Raw genomic sequence first — 18,484 nt, 5'->3', positions numbered from 1 at the left:
ACAGCCCCAGCATTTGCCTGGTGTGAAAATGGGAAACCACGGAAAACCATCTTCAGGGCTGCCGACAGTGGGATTTGAACCCACTATCTCCCGATTACTGGATACTGGCCGCACTTAAGCGACTGCAGCTATCGAGCTCGGTATATCTCATTATCACCATAAAACTTATCCGTGTCGGTGCAACGTAAAACAAATTGTTTAGTGTTGTTTCTAGGCCTAGTAGGGTGTATAAGGGGTGTGAACAGCATCAGATGTTGAGTGATCACTGTGAAGGACACAGAGATGCCACATGCTCGTGTGAGACAGCGTTAACAAGACCTAACAGAGTTTGAAAGTAGCCTCATTGGGGTCTTCATTTCACAGGCTGGTTGAATTGTTCAGTATCCAGATTTGTGGGGCATTTGGATGTGACAGTGGCCTGATCATGGACTGCATGGGAACATGAGGGCAGGCATACTCATCATCAAGGTTCTGGTCAACCATGTCTGATTGCCACAAGGGAGGATCGCCATATTGTGCACCAAGCACATCGTAACCCCTTCACATTTGCACCTGTCATCCGAGAACAAGTAATGGACTCCTTGCAACATTCTGTGTTATGCCACACCATTGGTTGAAGACAGGAGCAGCTGGACTAGGGAATTATCATCCCATGTGTAGGGTGCCATTAACACCACAACATAAACGGCTATGTTTGGAGTGGTTCCATGACTGGGAAGCATGGACTGCCGATGAATGGTCTCACATTGTGTTCAGCAATGAATTGTGGTTCTGCACTATCCCGGATGACCATCATCTGCGAGTATGGCGGCGACCAGGGGAGCAGTTTCATTCTTCCAATGTTTTGGAGAGGCACAGCAGTGTTACTCCTGGTGTCATCGGGTATGACTTCAGGTCATGGGGATAGTGATTGAGGGAACTCTGAGGGCACAACGGTACGTCACGGACATCCTGCATCTTCATGTGTTACCTCTCATGCGACAATATTGTGGTGGTATTTTACAACAGGATAATGCTCATCCTGAACTGTCTGCATAATGTTGAGGTACTCCCATGGCCAACAAGATCCCCAGATCTGTCTCTGATAGAACACGTGTAGGACCTGCTTGGACGTCAACTCCATCCCAATGCCAGAATCCAGGAGATAAAGGAACAGTTACAACAGTTGTGGGCCAGCTTGCTTCAGGAGAGGACACAATGGCTTTATGACAGCCTTCCCAACAGAATCACTGCATGCATCTGGACCAGAGGGGATGGAACATCATACTGATAAGTGGGCTTGTACCACTAAGTTTTATTATAAATTTGACTCGATTTTGTATTTGTTGAAATAATGTCATATACCCTCTTAACACATGAAGTTGCATTTCTTTTCTTCCTCCCCTTCTGGTTGCTTCAACTTTTTGTCAGGCAGTGTAGAACAGAACAAATAAAGCAGTTATTTCTTTGGAGTCTGTGTTTTGAGAGTCTCTTTCTCATCCATAGTTTTCATGCAATTTAGACATTTGTTTGTTAGTACATTCTACAATTCCTTATATAGTCTCAACAGAAAAGAAACATTCTCCATGCTTCAATGGGGGAGGTGACGTGCTTTGCATAACCTTTTACTCCAGGCAGACACCTTATAAGGTTCCTGTGCTTTGTTTTTGCAAGAGATGGTTGGCAATGGATGTTTCAGGTTGTGTGTCTGTCTTTCCCTAAATACCGGACAGCAACATGATCTTGTTCTTTGTCTTCCAGTTTGTCATCAGATATATCTGAAGCAATATGGTGATCACCAAGTTCATTATTATCCAGTTTGCCTTAACTAGCACTATCGTAAACACTACAAATATCCAATATATTATTTCCTGCCACACCTCCTCTTCTTAATTCTTCCTTCACTTCATTCAATCAACTCAAGACATGTTCTCCTAATCTATTTTCCATGTTTAACTAAAATGACGACGACGACGACGACGACGACGACGACGACGACGACGACGACAACAACAACAACAACAACAACAAAGGGCTACAAAAGATAGCAAAAGAAATTACATTTGTATTCATATGTGAGCAAAACTCTCACTTTTCTGCAGATGTGCACATAATAATCTACACCAAAAAATCCATGTCAAGACATAAAAAAATTTAGCATTACAACACAGTCATAAAACTAACAGTCATTTATGCAAGTGAAACACTGGCACTCAGCAGAAAACAAGAACTTGAATAAATAAAAAAAGAAGAGAGGAAGATCATTAGGAAAATCTTAGGAGCAAGATACACCAAAGACAGTTACAGGTTACAATCAATCAAAACAACAGAAATGTTCTCAAACATGGACATTGACATTAGGAAAAGAAGAATGAAATTCTTCAAGCATCTCACTAGATTACCAGAAAATTGATTAACAAAAAGGGTAATAGATTATGTAACCTCACTTAAGAATTCAACACCCTGGCTTAATGAACTTTGAAAGGGCCTCAGAATGCAAACATAAGTTCAACAGACATTTTAGAAAGAGACATCTTTAGACACAAAGTAAATAATTGGGAAGCTACATCACAGCAACCACTACAAAAACAGTACAGACCAAAGTGGTATGAAGTGGATTTTGATATGTGAGAGGTGATGATCGGACTCAACGAAATCCTTGCGTACCCTCATGTTCATAATTTCTGGAGAGAATTTTCTGGTTATCGCCACATGATCAATTTGGTATTCCCCAATGTGGTTGATTGGTGATTTCCAAGTTGTCAACATCCATGGTGGTTTCTTAAAGTGTGTGGATATTAGTTGGAGGTTGGCCATTTGACATATGTTGATTAGGCAATGTCCATTGGCATTTGTCTTTTTGTGTGCTGAGAAATTCCCAATGATGTGTCTGTGCTCTCGTTCTCTGCCGATTTCTGTATTGAAATCTCCAAGAAGGATCTTGATGTGGTGTTAAGGGATCTTGGTGAGTGCATGTTTAAGTTGTGACCAGAACTTCTCAACTTTGTTCTTGTCACGGTCATGTTAACTGGGGCATGTGCATTTACAAGCGTGTAGGCTTTGTTGGTGCATTTATCTGTGAGTAGCGAGAGGCATTCCGAGGGTGATGTGAGAGACGTCCAAAGGCCAAATGGGCAGCCTGTATTCTGTTTTCCACATCCTTCTCAGAGATACAGTGCGTTGAGGGAATACTCCCAAGTACGAAAAGTGCTCCACCCTTTCCAGAGCTGTACCAGATATGGTGATATCAAAATCTGGAGAGTTACTATAGTAGCCCCTGTGTAAAAAGGAAAGGGTGATAGACATAAAGGGTAAAATTAAAGGCCAGTAAGTTTGACATGCATTGCATGTAAGGTTTGGGAAGGCATACTTTCTGATTATATTAGGCATATCTGCAAAATTAATAACTGGTTTGAGAGAAGGCTGTTTGGGTTTAGGAAAGGTCATTCCACTGAACCTCAACTTGTGGGATTCCAGCAAGATATAGCAAATATCTTGGATTCAGGAGGTCAAATGCACTGTATCGCGATTGACCTGTCTAAAGAATTTGATTGGGTGGATCATGGGAGACTACTGGAAAAAATGAGTGCAATTGGACTAGACAAAAGAGTGATTGAATGGGTTGCTATATTTCTAGAAAAATAGATCTCAGAGAATTAGAGAAGGCGAAGCTTTATCTGACCCTGTAATAATTAAGAGGGGAATTCCTCAAGGCAGTATTATTGGACCTTTATGCTTTCTTATCAATATATCAATATATCAATGATATGAGTAAAGGAGTGGAATCAGAGGTAAGGCTTTTTGCAGATGATGTTATTCTTTATAAAGTAATAAATAAGTTACAAGATTGTGAGCAACTGCAATGTGACCTAGAAAATGTTGTGAGTTTGACAGCAGGCAATGGTATGATGATAAGCGGGGTTAAAAGTCAGGTTGTGAGTTTCACAAATAGGAAAAGTCCTTTCAGTTTTAATTACAGTGTTGATGGGGTGAAAGTTCCTTTTGGGGATCATTGTAAGTATCTATGTGTTAATATAAGGAAAGATCTTCATTGGGGTAATCGCATAAATGGGATTTTAAAGAAAGGGTACAGATCTCTGCACATGGTTATGAGGGTGTTTAGGGATTGTAGTAAGGATGTAACAGATAAGGCATATAAGTCTCTGGTAAGACACCAACTAGAGTATGGTCCCAGTGTATGGGACCCTCACCAGGATTACTTGATTCAAGAACTGGAAAAAATCCAAAGAAAACCAGCTCGATTTGTTCTGGGTGATTTCCAACAAAAGAGTAGCATTACAAAAATGTTGCAAAGTTTGGGCTGGGACGACTTGGGAGAAAGAAGACGAGCTGCTCAACTAAGTGGTATGTTCCGAGCTGTCAGTGGAGAGATGGCATGGAATTACATTAGTGGAGGAATAATTTTGAGTACTGTCTTCATAAGTGGGAAAGATCACAATATGAAGATGAAGTTGGAATTCAGAAGGACAAATTGGGGCAAATATTCGTTTGTAGGAAGGGGAGTTAGGGATTGGAGTAACTTACCAAGGGAGATGTTCAATAAATTTCCAATTTCTTTGCAATCATTTAAGAAAAGGCTAGGAAAACAACAGATAGGGAATCTGCCACCTGGGCGACTGGATTGATTGATTGATTGATTGATTGATTGCTTCCTTGATTGATTGATTGATTGATTGATTGATTGATTGAGAATGTTTTAGAAATGCAGAGGAAAACATCTAAAACAATCAGACATATTAAATGGGTACACCACCTCAAAAGATTAGAGGAAATCGATAATGATTTCAGAAGCAACAACACATGAAATTTTTACAGGACATTTAAGAAAGAACTGATGAACTACAAGCCGCCCAGTCTTTGTTTCCGTCACGCTGATGGAACACTTGAGATGAATACACAGGCCAACCGTGAAATCTTGAAGCAGTACTTCGAGAAATTACACAAATGTGAACCACCTGCAGATAGTCTCCAATTCCGTTCAACCACACCAAACCAGAACTCTGATTCACCTACACATGAGGATATACAAACATATACAAACATCCTGGCTAGTATAACTAGCTAAGAAACCTTGGAATTAATAATTCTGTGATGTGGAGTAAATTAATGTTACACAAGTATTGCTGGGTGTTGGTGAGTAAAACTTCCTATTTTCATCAAGGGACTAAATTGCTTTAGTCACCAATAGGATTTTACATCCAAAATATTTTTCATCAGTGTTTCAGGAGTTCACTAACTATTATACATGTGGAAAAAGAGACCACTAGTGTAGTGAAAATGTTCAGTTTTCAACAATAATGGTACCTGCTTCAAGAATTAGGGAAGGTATCTGACATGTGTTCACTTATAGAAATATTTTCTAACCCCTCCAATTGTAAATTATTTTCTGTTCATTATGAATTTTCTAATCCATGGTTAAATTGTTTTTCAAGGAAGATATTATTATTATTATTATTATTATTATTATTATTATTATTATTATTATTATTATTATTATTATTATTATTATTAAAGTTGGGAGTTATAAAGATGTACTTTTCAAATGTACTTTTCAACATGTTTGTTGGTGTGATTATGATTTCCGAATTGATATTTTGTTTGTTACTCGATTAAAATGGAATGTTTTATATTTCCACCATTCAGTACTTATAGATATAAATACATACTGTATGTTAGTACATACTGTATTTCAGTCTGTGAGGCCTTCTTCAGCTAATATTCATCAAATGAAGTCGATTAAATTAAGCAAATTAAGTCTTGACAAGTGATTGAAAACTGCATGTTTGTAAAACTAAACATATATTTTCTTTGGCAGTTGGATCTGGCATAACATTATATCTTAGTTTCCTATTATAATTATTAATATTTTATTTTTCTGTTAAATCTAGTTGGCATAGATGTTAATTTTCATTTCGTTTCTAAAAGCGTCCATCCTATTATGACTCAACTTCTTTTGTCTTTAGTGACATTGTCTATTGTTGTGGGTGTAACATGCCATTGCATTGTGCTCTTTTATTCTTCTTCTTCTTCTTCTTCTGGGCCGATGATCTGGATGTTAAGCCCCTTTAAACAACAAGCATCATCATCATCTTCTTCTTCTTCTTCTTCTTCTTCGTCTTCCTGATACGTTTCTGCTTACGCAGGTTATTCACAGAGCCTCTTCCAATCTTCTCTTTTTTCCCCACATTTTATCGTTCATCACTGCCACTGTAGTCCTCTCCGATTTATGTCATCCTCAACCTGATCCTTCCATCTTGTTCGTAGTCTTCCAATTAGTCTTCTTCCAGATTCTGTCCATTCCAGGGCTCTTCTTGGTAATCTTTCTTGTCCCATTCTTTTGACGTGGCCGAACCATTTCAGCCTATTTCTCTTCATAGTTTCTTTCAGAGGGTTGATCTGTAGTGTGTTTCATATGGTTTCATTTCTTATCTTGTCCCTCCTTGTTTTACTCAAGATCCCTTGCAGAAAGTGCATCTCTGTTGCTTGTAATCTACTCAGATCTTTTTTTTTTGTCCAAGTCCAACATTCTGCTCCATAGGTCAATATTGGCAAATAATACGATTATATATAATGATTTTTGCTTTGGTCACCAATAGGATTTTACATCCAAAGTATTTTTCACCATTGTTTCAGGAGTTCACTAACTATTATAGATTGGAAAAAGAGACCACTAGTCTAGTGAAAATGTTCAGTTTTCAACAATAATGGTGCCCACTTCAGGACTTTGGGAAGTTATCTGACGTGTATAATGGGTATCAATCTGTGGTTCAAAAATATTTATTAACTATGTGGTAATTCAATGTAAGATTTCCTTCTCCAATTTTTTGTTTGGTGCACATTTAATAATTTTGACATGTGTTATAGCTAGATGGACATAAATTAATATGAGGTTGGACTCTATTACAGAAAGTCATTTCTGCATTCAATTATGTTTGTCACTGTTATTTAATCTACACATCTTCTTTTATTTTGATTCATTTTCATATTTTCTCATGAGTCACTGTTATTTAACTTATAAATTTTGTTTAATCCCAAAATATTGTCATATTTGCTCATGAGTCACTGTTGTTTAACTTATAAGTGTCATTTAATCTCAATTTATTTTTATGTTACCTCATGAGTGCCTTTAACAGAAGAACTTATTTTTTGCGGATATATACTTGGCACCTGTTCATGGAATTTATTATTGCTGTATTATTCATTTTATGTAATATTAACTTACTTCCATTAGACTCATTACATTTCTTAATTTTATTTCGGGTTTATTTTTTTTTTTTGAGTGCTAAGATTCTCCTTCCCTTTAGACTTAACAGTAAAAGGATGCCCTCTTTTACCTATTATGTTCTTACCCTCGCACATGGTCCCTCTTGTTTATTTTAGTGTAAGCTATGCTTTACTGTGCCGGCCCCGTAGTGTAGGGGTAGCGTGCCTGCCTCTTACCCGGAGGCCCCGGGTTCGATTCCCAGCCAGGTCAGGGATTTTTACCTGGACCTGAGGGCTGGTTCGAGGTCCACTCAGCCTACGTGATTAGAAGTGAGGAGCTATATGACGGTGAGATAGGGGCCCCGGTCTCGAAAGCCAAGAATAACGGCCGAGAGGATTCGTCGTGCTGACTACACGACACCTCGCAATCTGCAGGCCTTTGGGCTGAGCAGCGGTCGCTTGGTAGGCCAAGGCCCTTCAAGGGCTGTAGTGCCATTGGGGGGGGGGGGTTGTATGTTTTACTGTACGGTAAGTCAATTTTAACATTTTGTTGTTGAAGTGTTCGATGTTTTGGTTGATTGTTTTTCCTTTTTCATGTGCTTCCACCCTTTTCATGTTCATCTGTTCTGTTGTTTGGTATTGTGGTTCTCTGGTTCTTTTATCTATTTCTTTTCTTTCTTTTCTGTGCTGCATTGCCTAATGTTATTTTCCCATTAATTTCTTCTAGGATGTATCATGTCTAATAATAATAACCTTCACAGTGTGATTATCATTGGTGACTAATATGTGGACCATGCCAGTACCTATGTTTATATTTTCAAAAAAAAATCAAAATCTCTTTATTTGCAAATGAGGTGTCTACCTCGGTGGCAAATGGTACACTAAAATACATTATTGTCAAGCACTAAATATTAAATTAACAAGAGAAGAAAATTTTTCCTATAATACAATATTATACAATTTACGCTAACAATGTTTTCTATTAAACACACAGCTCATCCTTAATAAATTTATATTGTTTACAAAATTCTAATTATAATATCTCCTGTACTACTTACAAATATAGTCAACTGATATACGTATGTGGAATTGCTTCAAATGATACTATAAAACTGGTATAACATTAATATTTACATTGCATTTATTTATTTACTTTTTTTTTTTTTTACCCGTTCTGGATCCTAAGTAGCATAACGACCTGCTGCGTCTTAACCAGAGCCCCTTTTGCCACCACTTTTCAGAGTTCCTGAAGGGCCTTCACAGCTACCGTAGCGGTCCCAGGGCCCTCGAAGTCCCCACTGTACTTCACCCCTACAGGCAGTCCCCTACTTTGGCTGTCCAAACTCCTTAGACCAGGGGATGGAATTAATTTATTCACACACATTTTTTTTATTTATTTACAATAACCTGCACCGGTCGAATGCCCTCTAACACTTCATTTATTTTCTCTGTTGCTGTTTATTCTCTTCTTGAATATCTGTACAGATTTTGGAAAAGGATCAAACACTACCCCTGGTAAACTGTTCCACTCCTTCACACCCTTCCCAATGAATGAAAATTTACCCCAATCGCTTCTGCTAAAATTCCTTCTAATTTTATATTTGTGGTCAGTCCTGCCGATATAATTATTTTCCAACTGAAGCCTCTCACGGATATCTCCCCATGCTTCTTCTCCTGTATAGGCTCTATACAATCCTGTAAGTCTAGTTTTCTCCCTTCTCTTACTTAAAGTTTCCCACCCAAGTTCCTTTAACATTTCTGATACACTACTCTTTCTCCTGAAATCCCCTGTTACAAATCTTGCTGCTTTCCTCTGCACACTATCTATTTCTTTTATTAGGTATTCTTGGTGAGGATCCCAAACACTGTTTGCATATTCCAATAATGGACGAACCATACTCAAGTAACTTTTTTCTTTTAATTCTTTGTTGCATCCTTTAAGTAGCCTCATTATGACATGTAATGATCTGTATGCTTTCCCAACAATGTCATCAATATGACCCTTCCAGTGCAAATTACTTTCAAATCTCACACCTAAGTATTTGCACTTGCCATCTTTTGGGATAACTACCTCATCCAAAGTATATTCAAATTCAGTTTTAAAGCTCCTGTTTGTAAAAGTTGTAACAGTTGATTTGCCTCCATTAACCTTCATATTATTTTCTTCAACCCATTGTTGGATACTTTCAAGGTCCCTTTGTAATTCTGAACAATCCTCAATGTTGTTTATTTCTCTATAAACAATTATGTCATCTGCATACAATCTTATTTTTGATGTTATATTGTTCCCTAAATCATTTGCGTATATTAAGAAAAGTAACGGACCAATTATACTACCCTGTGCAATTCCCTTCCAAACTTTCTCTTCCTGTGATACATTATTTCCTACTTTGACTTTCTGAACCCTTGAATTTAGAAATGCTTTTATCCAACGTGTAACCCTTACGTCCAATCCTATTCCCTCCAATTTCTTTAATAATATTCCATGTTCCACTCTATCAAAGGCTTTGATTTAAAATATATGGTATGTTATTTGAAATATCACTAACCTAATAACATACAAGAACTGGAGTTAGTGCGAGTTAAAACTTTTTGATGCTTTTGTGTGCATGTATGTATTTATGTATGAATATATGTATGAAGCAGGAATTATGTTTGCTTCTCTTGCATAATCTGGGGATAGTTAATTCTCTTATAAATGTCTTAAATGGTGTGTAGAGTTGTAATTATTTTGAAGCTAAGAATGAGTTAAGAATAAGGAGCAGGTGTGAAAATAATTTGGAAGAAAATTACCCTTAGATTAGTATCACATCTTCAAGAATGGTAAGAAATTCATATAGTCTGCTGTAATGATTGTCTGAGCTATAACAATGGTATTGTACCTGGAGAGAGGATGAGGCCGGCTTAAAAGATCACTTTGTTCCATCACAAGCTGAGACTGTTTGCTCTGGATCAACTCTATCTGTTGCTGTAGCGTGTGAAGAGTAGGGTAATCGTTGATCTCACGTACTCTCTGTGCTGCTACCACGAGTTCCTCTGTTCGTTCTCCAAGTGACCGTAATTCTTCTGCAATCTGCTCGAGTCGTTCTTGTCTCCTGGCTCGTTGCTGAGGATCCAAGTCCATAAAATCTGACTGTCCAGGTGATAATGATGGAATGGATTCCAGTCGTGGCCTCTTACCCCCACCGTGCATTTCGTCACCATTGGATCGTCCACCAAGACTATGATGATGAGATCTGAAACTTCCCGACAAGCTGTCGGTCAATAAAATAATTATTTGCTCAGCAGTGCATTACTGTATATGCTTCATTATCAAATTCACATTTATATTAGAAGAACAAAACTGAATAGAAGGTACATAGACAGAGGAAAAATAAAATCTTCATAGGTACAAACATTTTGTTACTGTATTAGTTAAGGGGATTACAGTTATGTGAATAACATCCCTTAGGCATTGGTAAATTTAAAGAGATGTTGGAATACCAGAATGTTTTCATGGTAAGGTTTGTTAAGAAGGAAACCACCCTGTTTTTCAGTGCCGACAGGTTTTTGCTGTAACAGAACAATTTATTTTGTTCCGTAAGAACATCCTCAGATTCTCATAAGCTATAAATTTCATATTGGTCTGTACTGAATTGCAATTACAAGAAAAACAATTAATATAATGGTTCACCTATTCAATACATTTTTAATTGTGTAAATATTACATTACATCTGTCTTAGTGGAACTAGTTTTGGTCACGAATGACCATCATCAGCCGGGAGACAATAATTAGACAAGACATATAAAAGTTACTAAAATAAGTTGACATTGTAAAACGAAGCTTAAATCAGACCATTCCTACAAGGTGGTTGTATCTGTGATAAAATTTGCTGTTCAAAACAGATCATGAACTATGAAGTATATCTGGAAAATGACAGCCAAAATTAAAATATGAATGGAAAGAAATTTCTTGAACACAAGAACACTTTCTAAATTGAAATTTTAATTGTCTTCAATTTTAATACTGCGACATGAATTTGGATCATGTACCATAGGAGTCTTTGTACAGTATTATCACAGTAGATCTAATGATCCACTTTTACAATGCCAACTTGTGCCTATACACTTATTTTAGACGCTTATATGGTATATGTCTTGTCTAATTATTGTCTCTCGGCTGATGATGGTCATTTGTGACTGAAACTAGTACTACTAAGACTGATATAATGTAATATTTACACAATTAAAAATGTACTGAATAGGTGGACCATTATACGAGGCATGTTTTTTAAGTAAGTGATACAGCGCTGCGGTCGGCATTCCGTGCATGCGCGCTGTGTACCTGCATCTATTGGCAAGGCTGAGATGCCATTACAGCAATAGTCGCCCTTGTGTACGTTTGTTGGCAAGCATTTGAAATGGCCTCGCCGATCGAGAGTCCCGCTGACTGTGAAGTCCGGTCTGTTATTAGTTTTCTGAGTGCAAAAGGTTTGAAAGCTATCGATATTCATCGTGAGATCTGTGCAGTTTATGGACCAAACATTTTGAGCGATGGAATGGTTAGGAAATGGGTTTGAGCATTTAAAGGTGGCTGCAAAGATGTGCATGATGAAGAATGGAGTGGGCGACCTTCAGTCATTAGTGAAGATTTGGTGCAGGCAGTTGACCGAGCAGTGAGAGAAAACAGACGCTTTATGAAAATACGTCATTATCTGACGTGTTTCCTCAAGTTTCTCGAAGTGTTCTTTATGAAATTGTGAGTGAACAATTAAATTACTGAAAGGTGTGCTCGTGCTGGGTACCAAAAATGTTGACAGAGGAAAAAAAAAAAAAAAACCGTTTGGGCAGTGCCTTAACTTTCCTGAAGTGTTACCACGAGGAAGGTGATGATTTTTTGAGTCAACTTGTTATGGGGGATGAAACCTGGGTGGCCTACGTTACACCTGAATCAAAACAACAGTCTATGGAATGGCGACATTCAACTTCACCCAAGAAAGTGAAGTTTAAGCAAACAATGTCAGCTTGGAAAATCATGTGTACCGTGTTTTGGGACAGAAAGGGGGTGTTACTGGTGTTTTTTTTTTTTTTTTGCCCCGTGGTGAGACAATCAATTCAGCAACGTATTGTGAGACCTTAAACAAATTGCGCCGCTCAATTCAGAACAAAAGGCGTGGTATGCTCAGTAAGGGTGCCGTTTTGCTTCACGACAATGCATGCTCACATGCGGCTCATCGAACCCAAGACCTCATCACATCATTTCACTGGGAACAGCTCGATCACCCTCCATACAGTCCCAATTTTGCGCCCAGTGATTACCACTTGTTCCTGCATTTGAAGAAACATATGGCCACCAAATGCCACAACGACGATGATGGTGTCAAGATGGCCATGTTGCAGTGGCTGACAAATCAGGCGGCCAACTTCTATGAGGATGGTATGCAAAAGCTCATTGTACGATATGACAAGTGCCTCAATATTGGTGGGAATTATGTTTAAAAGTAATGTACAGACTTTCATATAAAAATAAAATTGTTAAAAAATCTCTGTGTTTGATTTATATCAAAACGGTACTTCCTTAAAAAACATGCCTCGTAGTTAATTGTTTTTCTTGTAATTGCAATTCAATATAGACCAACATGAAGTTTAGAGCTTATGAGAATCTGAGGCTGTTCTTATAGAACAAAATACATAAACCTATAGAATTGGGAATGCGGAAAAGATTTACTCATGACTTTCAAAGATCTAACAAAGGCATACGATACTGTTACCAAGGGGGAAGGTGTGGGAAACCACGGTCAAAAGGAGACTGAATACACATACTGCAGAAATGGTGCAAGCAATGTAAAAAACTGTAGATCGTCCACTTCTAAAGGCATACTGTTCCTCTTGCTACTCTCCTTCTACCTTTCTTCTCATTCTTCTCTCTAATATTCTTTCCAGTATTTTTGCCAGTTGTGATAAGAGAGTGATTCCTCTTTAGTTACACACACTTTTTTGTTTCCCTTCTTAAAGACTGGTATTATCATTCCCTTTTCCTAGTTTTCTGGCACATGTTTCTGCTTCCATTCATATTTTAACAATCTGTACACCCATTATAGTCCAACAGCCATTATCACTTCCACACGAATTTCATCCATCTCTGGTGCCTTTCCTATTTTCATTTTACAGGCTGCTAATTCCACCTCTAACATACGTAGGTTCTTTGAAAAGTTCTCGGAATGTACTAGAATTAAGTATCTTACCTTGGTGGAACTGCTTTTATTTTTCAACATAGTCTCCCTGTAGACTAATGCATTTGGTCTAGCGATGTTCCAATGCCTTGATCCCATCTCGAAAATGAGATTCCTCCAGGCCTGCAAAATACCTCTCCAATTCGGCTGTCAGTTCTTCCCTTGTAGAAAATCTCCATCCACCGTGGAAAATTTTCAGCTTGGGGAATAGATGAAAGTCTGATGGTGCCAAATCAGGTGAATAAGGTGGATGTGGCAACCAGTTCATGAAGTTTTGCCATGGCAATAACACTTGTGTGCGGCGGAGCGTTATCCTGATGAAAGATGACCTTTTTCCTTGCCAAACCAGGCCTTGTTTCATGTATCTTTTCCTGTAGTTGGTCTAGGAGGTTTGCATAGTATTACCCCATAATTGTTTGGCCAGTAGGAAGATAATCTATCAGCAGAATGCCTTTTGCATCCCAGAAAACTGAGGCCATGAACTTTCCGGCCGAATGCACTGCCTTTGCTTTCTTTGATGGTGGTGAATCAACATGTTTCCACTGCTTTGACTGCTATTTTGTCTCTGGGGTATAGTAGTGGACCCAAGTTTCATCTGAAGTCCCAAATCGGTGCTAAAAATCTTGTTGGTTGCACTGAAAACGGGCCAGACTTTGTTCGGACATTTCCAATTCTTCGGTTAAAATATAATATACCCATTCAGAAGACATCTCTACAGCTTCAGCAATCTCCCGCACTTTCAGTCGACGATCCTCCATGACCATTTTATGCACTTTTGCGATAAATTCTGGGGTTGTAACACTTTTTGGCCGTCCACTATGCGGATCATCATTCAAGCTCTCCCGACCAAATTTAAACTCGCTGGTCCACTTGGCAACAGTTGAAAATGAAGGAGCAGAGTCCCCCAGTGTGTTCTGAAAGTCGGCATGTATTTCCTTTGCTTTCATACCTTTCTTTACAAAGTATTTAATCACTGCTCGAATCTCAGTTTCTTCCATTGTTACAAATCGCTATGCGGGAACAACAACAAAGAGTCATCACTACCACACTCCTGCAGCTACAGCACTGATGCGCCATGTATTCACTCACAAAGGATGTGTGATTATTGCGCGGGAACCTCGTTGCGCTAGCACTGACATCTAGCGGTGATTCCGAAAACTTTTCAAACCGTCCTCGTAGTTACATCACCATCTACTGTTGTGTCATCACACAGTATTACTGCCATATCCTCTGCACAATTTCTCACTTTCAGCAGTCTATCAAAATACTCCTTCCATCTTCTCTTTATTTCTTCTGGATGTGTTATCAACTCTCCAGCTTCCTCTCAGCTTTGTATAAACTCTTTCTTTCCTATTACTTTATATAATTCCATACAGCATTCTTTTACTGCCAGCTCCATCTGTTTCCATCTTTTGTGTAAATTCTTCCCAACTTTTCTTCTCTTTCCAATTTCTTACATGTCCTTTTTATTATCAAGATAGTTCCTTTTGTTCTCTTCCTTTTATCTGTATTCCATTATTGCCATGCTTTCTTCTTTCACTACTTCGCTCACTTGAGAAAGTTTTCTGTATTGTCTGAAAACCTGCTCTGGCTTCACGTCCATTTATTTCCAGTGCTCTGGCTGTACTGATTTCAGGGCACTGGCCTCGACTGTGGCTTGCCAACACAAACATGTCTGTAGGGAGGTAGGGGAAGGCAGGGTGGATAGGAGGGACAAGAACTCTGTTCAGCAGGGAGAGAGAAGTGCTACCTGGCTATAGTTTATTTGCCTTTACATGTACTGGAAAATGAATGCATGATAATGATTTTTGGAAGAAATTCATGTGCCATAATGAATTAAAAATATTTTTATGACTTTATTTTTAGTGATAAAATAATAGCCGAAAAACTGGTATCAAGTGGTGAGCTGCTGCCTAAATTCATAGAATTTAATATAGGTAGATATAACCTAACCCACATCCAGACATAAGACATACCAGATAAAAAGAACACGAACGTGCTGTTAAATACAATCAGCACTTAACTTTTGGAAAACACATATACGACAGCTCCCACCATTTCACAGAGGTCAATACAGATTTTAAAATTTATACATTGAAAATAAAAGTAAATCATTAAATATAAATGAGGCAATTAAAATATACACACAAAAAAAAAAAAAAAAAAAAAAGCCAACCAAACCCAACTCAATGACCACACACATCTGAAAATTCTCCCCCACCTATTCACACTACTAAATTAATTCAAATTTTGGTAAAACAACATTCACACTGTATTTCATTAGCTCTTAATTAATCTCACTGAAAGTTACTCTAATGCAACGTACGTCTGGACCATTTTACAGGTTATTATTTTACCACAAAAATAAAGTCATACTCTTTAATTCATTATGGTACATTAATTTCTTTCAAAAATCATTATCATGCATTCATTTTCGAATACACGTAAAGGCGAATAGACTATAGCCACGTAGCACTTCTGCTGCTCCACTGAACAGAGTTGTCTCTCCTACACCTTCCCACTACCTCCCTACAGACATGTTTGTGTTAGCAAGCCACAATCAAGACCAGTGAGCTGAAATCAGTCCAGCTGGGGCACTGGAGAGAAATGGATGTGAAGCCAGAGCAGGTTTTTAGAAAAATACAGAAAACATTTTCACAGCCCGCCTGGTGGCCATGATCATTAAGGCATGAAGACTATATGGTCTGATGCTGTGGTTAGCCACCTCGAGTCAAGTTGGTCGAAAAAACGTTACCATCAGAATGTTGACGGGCAGGGTAGGGGAAGTGGTGGTATATATTTCTAATCACTAGATTGCATGCCAAAAACCTGGATTAAATTCCAAACCTATCCACAGTGCTCATGTGGAGCAAGGGCATGTAATGCTGTTGATGGTGATTCATCCATTGGATGGGGATGTAAAGCCCTGAACAGACCCCTCGTTGCTATTCGTCAGGAGTAGGCTATGTGCCGGCACCGGGTTTCACCCTCTCCCTTTCTACCATCATATATTACGTCATCTATTCATTTAATTTCAGTAACTCTTCTGATGCAGTTGATGTCAGGAAGTTCATCTGGTCATAAAAACTCGCTACAAAGATACATCTCACTTCATACCTGACCCCGTAGAGAAACGGGACAAGGGTTGGACATACACTTACACAATGCAAGTTCTAACCAATCTTAAAAACGTCCAGAATCATACATCTGACTAACATCTGGCAAGTAAGTTTTGCAATTACATTTGCAGCAGTTGGATGCTGAACTGCTTTTAACAATACTTTATTATTTTAATTTATTACTGTAGAATAGGAACTTACTTAGAGTGCCCCTTTGAGTAGTGATAGCCTGAGTCTCTCACCACCTGCCGTGCCAGGGGGAACAACTCATCTCGTCTTGTGAGCAAGGCTGGCATATATCGGCAGATTTGGGCAGCTGCTTCATTCACAGACACCTGTCAAATAAAATTTTCACTTTCAATAAACAATATCATTAAAATAGATTTAATCACTGCAATAAATATTAAGAAATAGGTAAGCATCGCTGTACCCAATATCTCTATGGGGGAGAAGAATTTTAAAATCTTGATCTCCATCTTTCAATACATTTAAATGTTTGTAGAAAATTATCATTTTAATTACAGAGATATATGCTAGTTCAGGCTACTATAAAGACTTATATCACCTAGACAATATTTCCATCCATGGACTCATGATCGGAGCTCGAGGCACAATCCCTAAATTTCTTGTACAGGTATGGGATTCTCTCGGTCTCAACCGGACACGACTTTACAACATCGCTATCGCCGCAATATGAGGTTCGGTAACCATACTCCACACCCATCTATATAACATTTGAAGAACCATACATCATGCCACATTCCAAATTAGTTTCAAATTTATTACTGAGCCTTGTGATGGTTATTTCTATCTGGCACACTAGCAAACTTAGAAGACAAAATACAGTGTAGTTGACATCCTTGTGGCAGCCTTCTCATGCGGAAAGTTGTATTAATAATAATTACTAATTATTCCAGAGATACTAATACTTCAATATCTATCGACAGCTTTTGACTTAAAGCAAGAATTGTGGCTTTATTGCTTGTGATATAACTGCCTTATAGATTCATCATACACTTCCACTTCCAGATTAATTCAGTCCACTTATACAAACTTGATGATATTTTACTTTTGAATGTAGCCTACATCTAATACGACCAGTAATTATTTACTAGAATGTATTGTAGCATATGCTTGACATGTTGTAGAAAAAGACCCTCAATAATATTTTTGTGCTTTGGGATTGAATGTTCAACTGAAAATATGGATCATTGGAATAGAGCAAAAATTATTAGAACCTGGTGACATACTTCTTCAAAATTTACATGATTATACATATGCATAAATGTGTGCATCAAGAAGGAACTGATTTCATATGAAGTTTTATTAGTTTTAATAGTGAAGTACAAGAAATACGTGATTTATAATATCGTTGCATCAGGACAGCTTCCTCTGTGGATCAGTGGTTGAATGTCTGCTTCCAGGTTCTGAGAACATGGGTTCAGACTCAACAGACGTAGTCAGATTTTTGAAGGACAGAAAAATGTTGATTGTGATGTTGGCCTGCAAAAGATATCTGGTGACACGTTCGGTGCTTACTGAGAAAAATTGATTAAAACTCAGCCATAGATCACCTGTTTCATTGCCTCTTAGTAGAGTAAACCAGAATGTCAAAACTGACATGCAGCCAGGCTGAAAGTCATGAAATAATAATAGCCTGAGCTACCGTGTGCAGGTATTTATTATTATTATTATTATTATTATTATTATTATTATTATTATTATTATTATTATTATTATTACCGAGCTTGATAGTTGCAGTTGCTTAAGTGCGACCAGTCCAGTATTCGGGAGATAGTGGGTTCGAACCCCACTGTCGGCAGCCCTGAAGATGGTTTTCTGTGGTTTCCCATTTTCACACCAGGCAAATGCTCGGGCTGTACCTTCATTAAGGCCATGGCTGCTTCCTTCTCACTCCTAGAACTTTCCTGTTCCATCATCGCCATAAG

The 18,484-nt window shown here is 38.1% G+C and overlaps 1 protein-coding gene across 1 annotated transcript in view; it reads right to left on the bottom strand.

Moving 5' to 3' along the window:
- nab (NGFI-A-binding protein homolog) overlaps positions 1 to 18,484 on the bottom strand; it is a 401,295-nt gene that overhangs the window by 63,008 nt on the left and 319,803 nt on the right. Inside the window, exons 7-8 of the mRNA XM_067136742.2 lie at positions 16,737 to 16,870; positions 10,086 to 10,457 (exon numbers count right to left, since the gene is read on the bottom strand). Of these exons, the coding sequence (XP_066992843.2) occupies positions 10,086 to 10,457; positions 16,737 to 16,870 (506 nt within the window). The remainder of the gene's footprint in view (positions 1 to 10,085; positions 10,458 to 16,736; positions 16,871 to 18,484) is intronic.

Source organism: Anabrus simplex, chromosome 1 (genome assembly GCF_040414725.1).
Source record: "Anabrus simplex isolate iqAnaSimp1 chromosome 1, ASM4041472v1, whole genome shotgun sequence".
NCBI classification, from domain to species: Eukaryota; Metazoa; Arthropoda; class Insecta; order Orthoptera; family Tettigoniidae; genus Anabrus; species Anabrus simplex.
Note: the sequence above shows the minus strand (reverse complement) of the source record. Positions and strands in the feature narration are given on the sequence as shown.